A 16,902-nucleotide genomic window follows, 5' to 3' on the forward strand; every position below is an offset into this window, starting at 1 on the left:
TTTAGAAAGGTGGCAATAAATGAAAAGCCACTTCCAAATCAAGAGAAAATGGGTTGACATATTTTTGTTGTAGATTTATTGTCCTTTCACTTTTTTTTTTTTTTTAAATCATTTGAAGCTGTATGTAAATGATTTATAGCACTGGGTTTCACAGGAGCTTTCTCAGATCTAGAAGTTTAATGTCCTTTAAGTATTGTGACAAAAGAATAGTTAATAGTCTCTTTAAATTTATTTTTTAAAACTCTCACTGAGATAAAACTGTAGTTAAGTCTCTCTGGCGAAGTAAAAGGCAACTAAGTTCATGAATAATAGTAGTTGGAAGACTGAGATCAGAAGCATAACTCTGTTCTTTCCATTGCCAGCTTTCAAGTCAGCAAGTTTTTGAAAATAACTCCAACAGGAGGAATACAGATTACTTCAAAATGACAATGGTATTTCACAAGATGAATGAACAAATGCCAGTACAATCACCATGAAGGATGATGTGAATTCACTGTAGCATTTATGAATGTGAGAGAACTATATAAACAAAGGCTACTCCCAGATTAATCCAGGCTGCTTCTTTTTCTTTTTTTCCCCCTTTGGCAAGAAAAAGGAAACAGAAAACAAGTATCAAGCCATTTCCTGGAGATTGGATTCCTGACCTGAAGAGAAATGCAAAGCATATTAATTCCCTAAAAATAACAGACCAATTAAAGATTAAAGAGAACTTCTAGTTAAAGGGAAAGACCCGTGAAACACAAAGCATTTTACCCATGCGTATATAAATAGGCAGTGACTTGAGCTGGAGACTGAAAATGACCTACTTCTCTTAAATGAATAATTCCTGCAGGATGTACAAAACACTTGTTAGAGGGCAAAATATGCAACATACACATCTCTTACCTTTTGCTAATTCTGTAATGTACCGTCTCCAAGTCTCCTGTTATTGGGTTTGAAATGGTGGCTCGCCTCAGCTGTGAAGCCAACCATCAAAATAGTTGCATTACAAAACAAAAAAAAAAGGAATCACATTTATCCAACCGGTCAGAATTCTGGGATTTTTACAAAGGAAAATGAAAAGAGAAAATAACTCCATAGACTTCGTCATCTTGTGTTAAGCCTTGAGACTTGGAAGTTTTTTAGTTTTTGGATTTTTTTTTGTTATTTTAAAAATTTTGTTTTTGCTTTGCATGAATGGAGGATACATAAAAGAGATTAGAAATTAAATTTCTTTCAATGGTTGGATGATGGGACTGTGAGGAAAGAAAAATTTCTAAAATGTGAAGTCTAATTTATAGTTACAAGAATGGCTATTTGCAGTTAATGATCCATTTCAAACCTCTTATTTTAATTTTTTTAGTGATGCAACTGTCTGCAAAGGTTAATGTTGTTCAAAATTTGTTTCAAAATCTATCTTTCCTTCCTTCAATATATATGTTCATATATTTCACATATACAGTGAAATAATCTTGGGACCTAACAGAAAGGTAGATGAAAAGAACTCATAAATGTACAAAAACAGTAAGAAATTGATGACAGCCAAGATAATGCTTTTAAACTTTAAAAAAAAATGGAGGGTGATTTGGAGGTTAACAAAAGAGAATAAAATTTTTATTGCCTTTGAATTTTTTTATTAAAATAATCCAACTGAGGCATCCCCTTTGAAGACTGAGGTCTCCAAACCCAGAGATATATGACTTGATCCCCAAGCTGAAATGCATTCTTAATCAATATTCTACCAAGATGTTTTGGTTTACTTGGTTTATAGACCACAAAGAATGGACGAAAATAGGAATTCAGACAATACTGGCACAATATGATGAAAGAGTGATAAGAATTCCCTTGGATGGATATGGATATATATATATATATATATATATATATATATATATATATATATAACCAGTCTTTCCCATTTAAAATGTAATCTTTGATAAAAAAACAAAAAGTACCAATTTGGAATCATAAAATTTGACAACAACAAAAATTCTGACTTTAGGTTTATTTTGCAGTACAGAAATCCAGATAATTAAATCTTTTAATATAACAAGGATCTGCAAACTATGGACTGCCACCTGCTTTTGGAAACAAAGTTTTATTGAAATACAGCCACACTCATTTATATATTTTCTATGGCTGCTTTCGCACTACAGTGGCAAACTTGAGTAGTTGTGACAGATGGTATGGCCAGCAAAGCCTAAAATATATTATCTGCACCTTTATAGAAAAAATTTGCCAACTCCTGTGTAACAGTCTCTTTATAAAAGTGAGGGCAGTTTGTATTTTACTATCAATGATATAAAATGGAGATCTTGTTCAATGAGAACAAGCTGGTGGGGAAAAAGGCAAGATCATAAAGGGTAGTGTTTCTCCCATTCTCATAAAAGAAGAATTTCTATGCTAAACAATAAGTTTATGGGACTGTATTTACATTAAATTGTTTTTCTTAAGATAAATTATGTGAGTTAAATTCAGAAAACTATGATGTCCTTATTTCAAATTAGCATGATGACTGTGCCCAATTATATCTTTCTAGTAATAATGTGCCAGAAGGGAAATAAAAATACTTCAAGTATTCTTTCAGATAAAAATATAGAAGATAGGAGAAAGTTGGTCTTTGATTAGTCTATGAGACTAAAGTTCCGAAAATACATACAAAACTTTTTCAGGAAGATACTGAAACACAAATTTAAGTGTCAATAAAAATCTCATTTATGATTTTCATAATTAAGTGCTTAAAACCCAGATGCAGGGTTTGCTACTTGTGTTAATAACTAAGGAAAAATTGGCATAGAGCTTAGTTAACAACTCCATTATGTTATGACAACAATATCTAAAACTATCTGTGGGATTATTGCCATATCAATTATCATATTTGTAACTTGCAGAGGCAAAACTGATACATGGGTAAAGTAAACTGAGAAGGAGAAAAGATAAAAAATTACTTACCCTTGGTTTTGCTAGATCTTTGACAATTTCAATTTCTGCATCAGAGATAATATCATGGAAGCGAATAATACGAGGCTTGTCCCACTCATCCTCCTGTTTAGCTGGGGCCAGAATGAATTTAGGATTCCGGTTTCCATCATGATAACGGCAAAAGAGTTTTTTCTGTCTCCGAGGAGTCTAAACATAAAGTTACAAAAATGATAAATATATTAGAGTAATAATATTTTTAATGCTTGCTCCTATGCAGAAAAGAAACAATAATCATGTTTGTGTATAAATAGAGCATTTATGGTAGACTATACAAAAGAAACAGTACTCTGCAAGTATTTTGCATCAAATGGGACATTCAGAACTTTACAAGGTTTATTAATGATTATTTTCTGGGAGAAGTGTTAGGCCTTATATAAGAAAAAAGGTAGGGTTTCTCTTCCAACCCTTGTCTCATTAAAATAAAGTTGAGATATTTAAATATGAAAGAAATAATGACATATTTATGAAAATATGAAATGAATGACCAGCATTGCTCCAAACTTCACAAACTAACTGGGAAGCACCCAGAAAAAAAATTTCTAAAAGGAGAAATAAAACAAAACAAAACAAAACCTCATCAGGTTTATCTAAATACCTCCCAGTTAAATGCTTGTAGCATAAATAAATAGATTTAGTTAGGTAGTTTTAAAAAGCAAAGATGAAAATGAGTAACTCTGAAAAAGAAAAAATAAGTTATTAAAGAAGGCAGGTGCTTTTATTGATAGATATTAAAAATTGAGTGATCGACAAAACAAATGTTCCTTTCAACCTATATTAACTAAATAAGTGATTCCATTGCTGAATCTTCTCTTGATTGAATAAGTGCATCATATATGAAGTAGGAATAATATTAGTTTTTGTTTTAAATATTAGGTTAACCTACTAAGACAAGTGAATAATGATTCATGTTTATTCTCCATGTACTTTATTTACCTAGAGTCAAATCTAAAGATTTATTGGGCAACTGAGTGGCTCAGTCAGTTAAGCATCCCACTCTTGGTTTTGGCTCAGGTCATGATCTCACAGTTTATGAGTTTGAGCCCCACATCAGGCCCTGCACTGACAGCTCGGAGCCTGCTTGGGATTCTCTCTCTTTCTCTCTCTCTCTCTCTCTGCCTCTCCCCCACTCGTGCATGCAGTTTCTCTCTCAAAACAAATAAAATTAAAAAAATCTAAATATGTATTTATATAAGTCTTTGATATAACCATGAGGTGAATTTAACTATTCTGAGGATAAAGACGATCCTTTGATTTTGGGCAGAGTTACTGTGTGTGTGTCATATCAACAAACTGGCAAATTGAGCAGACTTCTATTTTATACCTATGGCTTTATTTTGATTTGTTCTTTAAGAGTTATTAAGGGCAATAAAAAATATTTGCTTACTATTGGAAATTTGAACACTCACTAGATGTTTCATGATATTATGGAAATATTATGAATTTTTTTAGGTATGATAATGGTTTTTTGATTATTATCTTTATCTTCAATAGATACATAATAAAATATTTAGATGTGAAATTAAAAAAATATTTCATGAGTCTATCAGAGTGTTATTACCCTTATATTTACTCCTTAGCACCAAAGCAAAAGTAAGCATATTCTTCCAGGTCTCCATGAACTTAGCTATCAAAAGTGTCAACATAGATATGATCTACACATTTGCTGTTAGAGATTAGGCTGTCAACGATAAGTCCTCAAATGTCAAAAAGTCATCAATATCAAAATGTAAAGTCCAGCTTGAGTTTATCAGTAGCAGAGAAAACCTTACAACGCTATTCAAATGTTTACAACTTAAAAGTACTTACTTCAAAAATTCACTAACTCCTTCTACATATGCCCACATTCAGCTGAACACTAGTACCCCATGATATTCCTAAAAAAAGGGTTCCATGATCTATTAATGTTGGGAAACAATGTATAGCATATCCGTGATGTACATTATCATAAAAGGACTCTGAAAAGTCCTGAGGCTGAACAAAAACCTATGTTCTCCAAACTTAAACTTGTTTGGTCTTTTATCTATTAACACCCTGAAGCACTGGTATTCTGAGTTATAAATACATAAATATAGATATATAATAAAGGAAGGGATATTTATAGGCACATTTGAGTATTTAAAAAAAATAAATGTTAAAGCAAAAATCTTTTGAAATCCTTTCTGTGTTTTAAATATTTCTTAAATAGACTAACATGTTTCACTAAGCAATCTTGTCAAGGTCAGCTAGGAGCAAAACCACAAAAGATTATTGTATAGATGAATTCTTTGTTTTATACAATGGGTTATTATTTCTATTAAGATTGCAGAAATCTCTTTTGCATTAAGATATAAGATAAAGCTTAAATGATCTTATCTCTTAAATTATCTCATCCCTCATCTTATAAAAATAAACCTCTTTTGGCCTATGCAAAGAGTTATATTACCAAAAATAAACAAAATGCAATAATGATTCTTTATTCTAAAGCTTTATTCTAAAACTATTTTACTAACAGCTGGAGCATATTAAGTGTGACACCCACAATAAGGTGATGTGGTATACTGTAATACTTTAAGCAGTTAATTCTAATTTTTATCACATAGGCTTAAATATAAAAGAACTCTGATTCTCTCTAGAACTATGTTCAAACACACACACACACACACACATTCATACACACACACAATTGGCTTTTCCACTTTACCATTTTGATACCCTCCCCACGGCACAGCATTTCGTACTTCTGTCTCTCTGGCAGGTAATCCACAGCAACCCCTTTTCTCTTCAGTGTGGTTTTCCGATCAGATTGGTCATCTGAAGCAGATTTATTAGCATCTTTTTCTTTAGCCATTATATATTCAAAATATTTTAAGTTACCATTAGCTCTCTGGTGTTCAGGATCTATTGGAGAGAAAGGAAACATGTCCATGACTAAGTTTATAGTTGTTCAAGCATCAGAATATAGGAAGATAAAAATGCAGGATCATTTAATTTACCTTTCAAACCGGGACACTTATGAGAGTAAAAGGAGGCACTAATAAAAATCATTACACCAAAACAACAGGTATAAACCAGTATTGGCTGAAGTAAATCACCTACTGTCACCCTATATACAAAGAGCTCCGGAGAAGGAATCAGCCATTTATGTCAAAGTAGTAAATACTCCACTTTGAGAACTTACTGAAAAGTTCTCAAAGAAAAGTCTCAGTGAAATAATTATGATCAGTTTGATGTCAAATGAATTCTAAAATATCACTCATTCTACTTATTTTAAGCAATAGAAAAGATTTTTCTGAGACTGAATGTAATCATCATGGGAAAGACAGTGTATATACAGTTCAAAAGCAACATTCACCACAGATACATTATAAGTGCAGAACACAGCCTACTTCTGAGTGAATTTCAGTCCCCAAATTCTAAGTGAGATGGAAAAAGAGAAACTAAAGATATAATTTTCAAATAAAGCAGAATCCACTAACTGCCTCTGAATTGCTAGTCATCATTTTTAGCTATCTTTTAGTAGGGGAAATGAGGACTAGACTACTCCACCCATCCTAGAGGGAAAAAAAATCCAAACCACCACACATACACACAAAAATAAAAAAGAACAATACACAGAAACCTCATTTGTGATATTAAATGAAGTGTTTAGGAAATCTAGCCTTAGATTTGTAAGATTTTGTCTTTGAGAAACTGCTCACAATATATATTGTGATATACAATATAATCCTAATTTTGTAAAAGAATGGGATAAGTATGTATGTGCAGGAAAGAGGGTATATACTATAATGAAACAAAAAAATTTGTGATTGTGAAAATCTTTCAGTGATAGACTTATGGATGACTCTTCCGTATCTTTTCTTATTTTTAAAAATTTTCTATAAGGAGTAAAATATTCTTTAAGTGAGGAGAAAAAAATCACGAAAAAATACTGAAAAAAAGGTACTTGAACTAATATCTCAATTTATTAACTCACTCAACCAAGAAATAACCTAATTATCAGAAGTTCATTTTCAGATGGCCAATTCTTTTAAACTGTTTGACTTTTCTAAAATACACATATTAACCTATTCATAAAAATAATTAATTTTTTAAAAGTTTTAAAGCTTCATTATATACCAGAGGTCACCTGAATTTATTAGTATACAATTCAATGTCCACAGATTCTGATTTAGTAGCTCTGGGGTGGAAATCAAGAAATTTTTCATTTCTAATATGTATCCAAGTAATTCCAATGCACATGGTCCCTGGATCATACTTAGAGAAACAAGTTCAAAACACTAGTGATAAAATCCTCAAAGGATATCACATTATCTAATATTTAAATATGACAAATTACATTTTCAGTCTATTTATTTTAAATCACAAGATCATTTTTAAACATGAAATGTAAGAACACAAAACATTTCAAAGGAAACTGGTTAATATTTAATATAGCAACATGGTAAATAAACATTTTTTACAGAGTTAGCTAGGTTAGGTCCACTTTTGAAATTCCTGAAGAGTATACAGCAGAGTAGCACAGCCACTGTTGTAGTACCATTAACTGAGGAAAATCAGTTGCCACTTATTTAGTGTATAAACAGGGAGAGGATAAAATTTGTCTAACAGATAGATTCTTGACTTATAACAAATAAAAAGTACCAAATGGAATAAATATTACTCAGCCATAGAAAAGAATGAAATTTTGCCATTTGCAATGACATGTATGGAACTAGAGAGTACAATCTTCAGCAAAATATGTCAGAGAAAGGCAAATACCATATGATTTCGCTCATATGTGGAATTTAAGAAGCAAAACAAATGAACATGGAGGGTTGGAAAGGCAAACCAAGAAACAGACTCTTAACTATAGAGAACAAACTGAGTACTGATGAAGGGGAGGTAGGTGGGGGGATAGGTTAGATAGGTGATGGGAATTAAGGAGGGCATTTGTTGTACTGAATACAGGTGTTGTATATAGGTGATGAATCACTAAATTCCACCCCTGAGACTAATACTGCACTCTATGCTGACTAACTAGAATTTAAATAAAAACCTGAAAAAAGAAAAAAAAATGTACCAAAGCTATATAACAAATTACACTTATCAGAATTACACATATATCAGAATTATATATATTTATCATTATATACATATATATGTAAGACAAGATATGTAGTCATATATCAGAATTATACATATACATTTATGTTGTCATATAGGTTGGCACTTTTTATATACAATAATTATATATAATTTATATATACACATGTATGTATGTGTGTGTGTGTATATAATCTTGAATTAGGCCAATTTAACATACCTAGTTCAAGAAGCTTCTTTGTGAGCAAAAGTGCCTTATCCAGGTCTCCCTGCTGGTATACCGCATAGCTCAAATAATCTAGAACAGAGACTTTATCAATGGTAGAAACCTCGCCTTCATCCAGCTGCCTTAGTGCTTGTTCCATCCACAGTTCTGTATGGTAATAATCTGCTTCTGTGTAGGCCACTTTGCCCAACTCAAAACAGTCCTCAACTGTTAGAAAAGATTTGTGTTTTACTCCTATGGAAAGAAAATACAGAGAACTTTAGAAATCTTAATACTACTCTCTATTTATTTAGGACTATACAGCTTTCAAAGTGCTATCTCGCTTTCATTTGAACTTAACAACCTTCTGAGGTAGGAAAAACAAGAATTATCCTAAGTTTATGAACAAAGGAACAATCTACAAGGTAATGAAACATGCTGAGAATCACACTAATAGGGGTCATGGACCTAGAAAACCCAAGACTTCAATTATCAGCCATCATACTAAAATAAAACATCAATTAAGTTGAAGCATGCAATTTTCTAGCACAACAGGAATTACCATATGACATACATCTTACTCCTAACCAACAATCTGTGCAAGAAATGAATGGACAGGAAGAGAGGCAAACCTGTAAATTGGTTCCTTTCCTTTTTCCTTCCCCTTTATTCCAACAGCATTAATGACATGTAATTTACATTCCATAAAGTTCATCCATTTAAAGAATACAATAGGTTTTAGTATATTCAGAGTTGTGCAACCAACACCAAATCTAATTTTAGAACATTTTCATCACCCCAAAAAGAAACCCTGTAACCATTAGCAGTCACTACCCATCATCTCCCTTTCCCTGCCCCAGCCCTATTTAACCACTCATCTACTTTCTGAATCTACAGATTTGTCTATTCTGGTTATTTCATATAAGTGAAATTACACAACACAGGGTCTTTCGTAACTGGTTTCTTTCAACTCGGCATAAAGTTTTCAAGGTTCGTTCATGTTGTGGCATCCTTTTTATTGCCAAGCAATAGTCCATTGTATGAAAAGACTATATTTTGTTTATCAATTGATGGACATTTGAGTTTTCAGTTTTTTGGCTTTTATGAACAATGCTACTACATACATGCATGCACAAGTTTCTGTGTGGACATTTATTATCATTACCCTTATATGCAGCAGTGGAACTGCTGGGTCCCACAGCAACTCTATGCTTAACATTTTCAGGAACTGCCAAACTGTTCTCCAAAGTGCCTACACCATTTTACAATCCCACCAGCAATGTATGAAGGTTCCAATTTCTCCACATTCTCACTAATACTTGTTGTTGTCCATTTGTTTTTATTATAGCCATTTAGCTGGGTATAAAGTAGTATTTCATTATGTTGATTTGTATTTCCCTTAATGATGATACGAAGTATCTTTTCATATGCTTATTGTCCATTTGTATATCATCTTTGGGAAAATATCTATTCAAATCCTTTGTCTGTTTAAAAATTTGAATCTTTTCACTGTTTTTAGAGTTCTTTATATATTCTGGATACAAGTCCCTGATCATAAATATGATTTTCACATATTCTTTCCCATTGTATGGGTAGTCTTTTCACTTTCTTGATGGTGTACTTTGAAGTATAGCAGTTTTAATTTTGGTGAAGTCTAACATTAATCTTTAATCAGTTGTGCTTTTGGTGTTGGTATGTCAACTGGTTTGTGAAGTGAAACTTCTATCTTAAGAAAAGAAGATGGGGCACCTGACTGGCTCAGTCAGTAGATCATAAAACTCTTGATCTCGGGGTTGTGAGTTCAAGCCCCACATTCGGTGTGGAGCCTACTTAAAAAACAAAACAAAACAACAACAACAAAAAACCTAGTTTGAAAAAAGGATATTTGAGGCGCCTGGGTGGCTCAGTCAGTTAAGTGTCTGACTTTGGCTCAGGTCATGATTTCACAGTTCGTGGGTTCAAGCCCCATGTTGGGCTCTGTGCTAACAGCTCAGAGCTCTCTGCCCCTCACCCACTTGCGCTCTATCTCACTCTGTCTCTCAAAAATAAATACATGTAAAAAAAATTTTTTTTAAAAAGGATATTTGACAGTTCACATGAAATAAAATGTAAATAGGAAACCACAACGCTTGAAGAAAAAAATCTCACTAATCATTAAAGAAATATGAAATTAAATTTTTTTAATTTTCTTATGTTTATTTATTTCTGAGACAGAGAGAGACAGACCATGAGTGGGGGAGGGGCAGAGAGAGAGGGAGACACGAATCAGAAGCAGGCTCCAGGCTCAGAGCTGTCAGCACAGAGCCCAACGTGGGGCTCGAACTCACAAACCGTGAGATCATGACCTGAGCCAAAGTCAGTCGCTCAACTGACTGAGCCACCTAGGCTTCATATTTCAAGAAATATGAAATTAAAACAATGCTGAAGAAAAAAAAATTTTTAACTTTATTATTATTTTTTTTATTTTACAGAGAGAGGGAGAGAGAGTACAAGCAGGGGAGGGGACAGAGGGGCAGAGAGAGAGAGAGAGAGAGAGAGAGAGAGAGAGAATTCCGAGCAAGTTCCACGCTGAGCATAGAGCCCGACATGGGACTTGATCCCATGACCCTGGAATCATATGACCTGAGCCAAAATCAAGAGTTGGCCACTCAACTGACTGAGCTACTACCCAGGTGCCCCAGAAAAATATTTTTGAACAACAGCCTACATACATTTACTGAGATCTTACTATGTGCCAGGCATTTGTCACTTATTTAATTCTCAAAGCAATCCAGATAAGGAACTACAGTAGAAAGAGTTTAACTATTATGCTCAAGGTCACACAGCAAAGAGCCAGAATTGGAATCTGTACACTATGACTCCAGAAGTTTGTGTGAAATTACACCATAAAATGGCAAAATTTACTAGGGGAGGGAGTAGTAAAGTGGTAACTTTACTGTTACGACATTTGGCAATATGAAACAAGAGTAGTAATTTTATGCCTATGAATTGATACTAGTTTTCAATTATTTTCTTGAGTTTAATACTAAGGGTTGAGGAAAAAACACCTTCTTATATAATTTTTTTATAGCTGAACCAAATATTATAGCTAAAAACTGTAATAAACTAAGAGCAAGACAGATATGTCAATATAATGGAACAGTATTTTTCATTCAGAAAGATAATTTCAAATGCTATATAGGAAAGCCAGAAAAATCTAGACAGAAATATGTCAAAATGCTAAACTGATACCCTGGGGGATGGATTACAAGTTGTTTCCTAAATCTTTATACCTCTCTACTTTTTCAAATACTGTACAATTACCATTACTTTCCTAAGAACCAAAAAAAAAAAAAAAAACCAAAGAAGCTATAGAAAGAAATAAATGGGAGTGCCTAGGAGGCTCAGTCGGTTAAGCATCCAACTTCAGCTCAGGTCATGATCTCACAGTTAGTGGGTTCGGGCCCCACGATGAGCTCTGCATTGACAGCTCAGAGCCTAGAGCCTGCACTGGATTGTGTCTCTTTGTCTCTCTGGCCCTCCCCTACTTGTGCACTCTTTCTCTCTCGCTCTCTCTTAAAAATAAATTAATAGGGGTGCCTGGGTGGCACAGTTGGTTAAATGTTGGACTCTTGATCTCGGGTGAGGTCATGATCTCACAGTTCATGAGTTCGAGCCCCACATTGGGCTGTGCACTGATGGAGCAGCATCTGCTTGAGATTCCGTCTCTCTTTCTCTCTGCCCCTCCCCCACTTGTGCTCTCACATGTGCGCATACATGCACTCTCTCAAAATAAACAAACTTTCAAATATTTAAAAATAAAAAATAATAAAGAAATAAAAAGTATAACTCTGAATGATATGAATAGAATCTTCATATAACATTCCATCTTTAAACAGTGAATCAGATGAGATACTTGGAGATTTTAATTGGAATTAACAACATGAACTCACATATTTCCTATATCTGTCCATTGAAAAGATCTAGAATGAATGACAAACTCAATAGCAACTGACATCCCTAAAACCTAGCTATATTCCACTTCCTAGATGTCATTCCCCATTAAAAAAAAAATCAAGGCCTGGGGTGACTAGGTGGCTCTGTCAGTTAAATGCCTGACTCTTGATTTCAGCTCAGGTCATGATCTTGATCTCATGAACCAATGACTGGGATACTCTCTCTCCCTCTCTCTCTCTGCCCCTCTCCCACTCATGTGATCATATTCTCTCTCAAAAGAAACACTTAAAAAAAAAAGAATCAAGGCCTGATTCTTCCTGCTTTGGGGTAGAAATGTGTAAGTTTGGAAAAAACTGTGCAAAAAATTAAATTTCCTTGCTAGCAAAGAAAAATAGGGTCATTTCAAAAAGACAAATTACCCAATCTAAAGATGATCCCACTGGTCTCAAATAGGATATCTGGACATCAAATGAATAATTAATATAATGGATTGAAATATAAAAATTTATAAAAATCCATGAGTTTATAATGATACTTCAGATAAAAAATCAATGATCACTACTAGAAGTTATTATGACATCAACTCATTACTCTGAATGTTGTTGATACAAGAAAAACAATCAAGGATTTATCTTGCCCTTCATATATAAACTCTAGTTCAGGGTAACCAAATGGTTCCAGAAAGTTCTTACTGATAGAATTCTGGCTAATAAAAGTAGAAAGAATGATGGGATAAAAAATTCAAAATTTGGGGCGCCTGGGTGGCTCAGTCGGTTGGATGTCCGACTTCGGCTCAGGTCATGATCTCGCAGTCCATGGGTTGGAGCCCTGCGTCTGTGCTGACAGCCAGAGCCTGGAGCCTGTTTCCGATTCTGTGTCTCCCTCTCTCTCTGACCCTCTGCCATTCATGCTCTGTCTCTCTCTGTCTCAAAAATAAATAAACGTTTAAAAAAATTTTTTTTCTTTAATCAAAATTTTAGAACCCCCTAATGAAATAGTTCTAGGCAATTATCATCCAAGGCTGCCAAAACAATTAGATGAAACTCATGGAAAACTTCATTTGGACGTATCAGTCTTCCACCAGTGAAGCTACCCATCAATCACTAGCACAAAAGGTATGATGAGACGTTAAGCATTTGGTCATAAAATTCAATGGGAAGTTCAGAGCACCACCTATGGAGTTAATTTTAAAACTTAACTGGAATCTAATGGAGTCTCAAGCTCTAACCAGTTTGTAGGAAACACAGGAGTTAGAGGAACAAGTTCACACAAAGGAAGAAATCGGGCAACTCCAAAATGTACATTCCACAAGACCTATAACCAGGTTTTTCCAAATATTCAGTGGAATGGGAGGGAAAGAAGGAGGGGAAAAGAGAAGAACAAAATAGCTTTAAGAGGTAAAACCAAAATGTGCAACTGTAAAAAGATACCTTTGAGATCAACAGAGAAACTAAGTATTGACTGGGTATTAAGTTATACAAAGGAAATACTGCCACTTTGTAACGTTGGATAACAGTGATTATGTCATCTAAAAATGAAAAGACCTGAATGATCAGTTAGATATGCATATTTAATTATTTATGAATAAAATGACATTATGTCTAGGATTTGCATATTTTAAATGCAAATAGTCCAGTAAGGGGTGCCCGGATTTCAGCTCTGGTCATGATCCCAGAGTCGTGGGATCAAGCCCCACACTGGGCTCCGTGCTGAGCATGGAGCCTGCTTAAGGTTCTCTCTCTCTCTCTCTCTCTCTCTCTCTCTCTCTCTCTCTCTCTCTTTCTCTCTCTCTCTCTCAACAAAAGCAGATCCACACCAAGACATATTGTAATTAAAGTGGCAAAATATAGGAGTGCCTGAGTGGCTCAGTGGGTTAAGTGTCCAACTTTAGCTCAGGTCACGATCTCACTCATGGTTTGTGAGTTCAAGCCCCACATCAGGCTTGCTGTTGTCAGCTCAAAGCCCACATCAGATCCTCTGGCCCCTCTCTCTCTTCCCCTCTCCCCAACTCAAACGTTTTCGCTCTCTAATAAATAAATAAATAAATAAATAAATAAATAAATAAATAAAATTTTAATGGCAAAATACAGTGATAAAGAAAAAATATTAAAAGCAGCAAAACAAAAGAAAACAGTTACATACAAAGGAAACCCCACAAGGCTATGAGCAGATTTTTCAGCAGGAATTTTCCAAGCCAGAAAGGAGTGGCACGGTATATTCAAAGTGCTGAATGGGAAAAACCTGCAGCCAAGAATACTCAATTCAGTAAGGCTGTCATTCAGGATAGAAGGGGAGATAAAAAAACAAAAAATAAAGGAGTTCATGACCACTAAACCAGCCCTGAAGAAATATTAAAGGGGACTCTTTGATTGGAAAGGAGACACTAAAAGCAACTGTATAGGGGCAGGAAACACATAAGCAGTAACAATGAATTTTTCTGTAAAAAGTCAGCCAAGGAATTCACAAAATAAAAGGATGTAAAATATGACACCATATTCTAAAACGTAGGGAAGAAAGGAGTAAAGAGGTTCAAACTTAAATGAGCATCAACGTAATATAGACTGCTATATGCATAAGAGGTTATATGCAAACCGAAAACCACTAATAAACATGCAAAGAATAAAGAGAAAGAAATCCTGATATATCACTAAAGGAAACCAACAAACCATGAAAGAGAGAAAGACAAGAAAGGATCAGGGAAAATCTTCAGAAACAATCATAAAACAAGTAATAAAATGGCCATAAATACATATCTATTAATAATTACTTTGAATGTAAATGGACTAAATATTCCAATCGAAAAACACAAGGTGACAGAATAGATTTAGAAGACAGGACCCATCTATATGCTGTCTACAAGAAACTCATGTTATTTATTTTTATTTTATTAAGAGAGTCAATTTAGATCTGATACCTCCAGATTGAAATTAAGGTGATGGAGAAATATTTATCGTGCAAATGGATGTCAAAATAAAGCCAAGGTAGCAATACTGATATCAAACAAACTAGACTTTAAAACAAGGACTTTAAATAAAGGGGACAATCCAACAAGATCTAAAATTATAAATATTTATGTGTCCAACATGGAAGCACTCAAATACATAAAACAGTTAACAATAAACACAAAGGAACTATTCAATAATAATACAGTAACAGAGGACTTTAACACTCCATTTACATTGATGGACAGATCATCTAAACAGAAAAATCAACAAAGAAACAATGGCTTTGAATGACACACTGGACTAGCTGGATTTAACAGATGTAATCAGAACGTTCCACCGTAAAACAGCAGAATACACATTCTTTTCAAGTACACACGGAATGTTCTCCAGATCACATATTAGGCTACAAAACAAGCCTCAACAAATTCAAAAAGATAAAAGTCACAGCATACATAATTTCTTACCACAACACCATGAAACTAGAAGTTAACCACAAAAAAAAAAAAAAAAGAAAGAAAGAAAGAAAGAAAGAAAGAAAGAAAGAAAGAAAGAAAAAGGGAAAGAAATCTGGAAAGACCACAAATACATAAAGGTTAAATAACATGCTACTAATGGAATAAAGACAGTCTCTTCAGCAAATAGTGTTGGGAAAACTGAACAGCAACATGCAGAAAAATGAACCTGGACTAATTTCTTACACCATACACAAAAATAAACTCAAAATGGATGAAAGACCTAAACACGAGACAGGAAGCCATCAAAATCCTCAAGGAGAAAGCAGGCAAAAACCTCTTTGACCTCAGCCACAGCAACTTCTCAACACGTCTCTGGAGGCAAGGGAAACAAAAGCAAAAATGAACTACTGGGACCTCATCAAGATAAAATGCTTCTGCACAGTAAAGGAAACAATGAAGAAAACTAAAAGGCAACTGATGGAATGGGATAAGATATTTGCAAATGACCTATCAGATAAAGGGTTAGTATCATAAATCTATAAAGAACTTATCAAACTCAACACCCAAAAAACAAATAATCCAGTGAAGAAATGGGCAAGAGACATGAATAGACACTTTTCCAAAGACATCCAAATGACTAACAGACACATGAAAAAATGCTCAACATCACTCATCATCAGGGAAATACAAATCAAAACCACACTGAGATACCACCTCACATCTGTCAGAATGGCTAAAATTAACAATTCAGGCGACAACACATGTTGGCGAGGACGCAGAGAAAGAGGATCTCTTTTGCATTGTTGGTGGGAATGCAAACTGGTGCAGCCACTCTGGAAAACAGTATGGAGATTCCTCAGAAAATTAAAAATAGTAACTACCCTACGGCCCAGCAATTGCCCTACTGGGTATATATCCAAGGGACACGGGTGTGCTGTTTCAAAGGGGCACTTGCACCCCAACATTTATAGCACTGCTACTGACAACAGCCAAAGTATGGAAAGAAAACAAATGTCCATCATCTAATGAATGGATAAAGAAGATGTGGTATATATAAACAATGGAGTATTACTCAGCAATAAAAAAGAATGAAATTTGCAACAATGTGGATAGAATTAGAGTGTATTATGCTAAGCGAAATAAGTCAGACAAAGACAAATATCATATGACTTCACCCATATGTGGAATTTAAGATACAAAAGAGATGAACATAGAGGAAGGGAAGCAAAAATATATAAAAATAGGAAGTGGGACAAAACATAAAAGACTCTTCAATATAGAGAACAAACTGAGGGTTGCTGGAGGGGCTGTGGGTGGGGGGATGGGCTAAATGGGTAAG

General features: G+C 34.2%; 1 protein-coding gene across 2 annotated transcripts in view; it reads right to left on the bottom strand.

Annotated features, from left to right (window-relative positions):
- Positions 1–16,902, bottom strand: part of P4HA1 (prolyl 4-hydroxylase subunit alpha 1) — an 88,473-nt gene that overhangs the window by 36,865 nt on the left and 34,706 nt on the right. Inside the window, exons 6-9 of one of the 2 annotated variants that reach the window (XM_043596608.1) lie at positions 8,243–8,482; positions 5,642–5,838; positions 2,932–3,108; positions 886–956 (exon numbers count right to left, since the gene is read on the bottom strand). In XM_043596608.1, coding sequence (XP_043452543.1) covers positions 886–956; positions 2,932–3,108; positions 5,642–5,838; positions 8,243–8,482 — 685 coding nt within the window. The remainder of the gene's footprint in view (positions 1–885; positions 957–2,931; positions 3,109–5,641; positions 5,839–8,242; positions 8,483–16,902) is intronic. The other variant, XM_043596609.1, reaches the window with a different exon arrangement.

Source organism: Prionailurus bengalensis, chromosome D2 (genome assembly GCF_016509475.1).
Source record: "Prionailurus bengalensis isolate Pbe53 chromosome D2, Fcat_Pben_1.1_paternal_pri, whole genome shotgun sequence".
In the NCBI taxonomy this organism is placed as follows: Eukaryota; Metazoa; Chordata; class Mammalia; order Carnivora; family Felidae; genus Prionailurus; species Prionailurus bengalensis.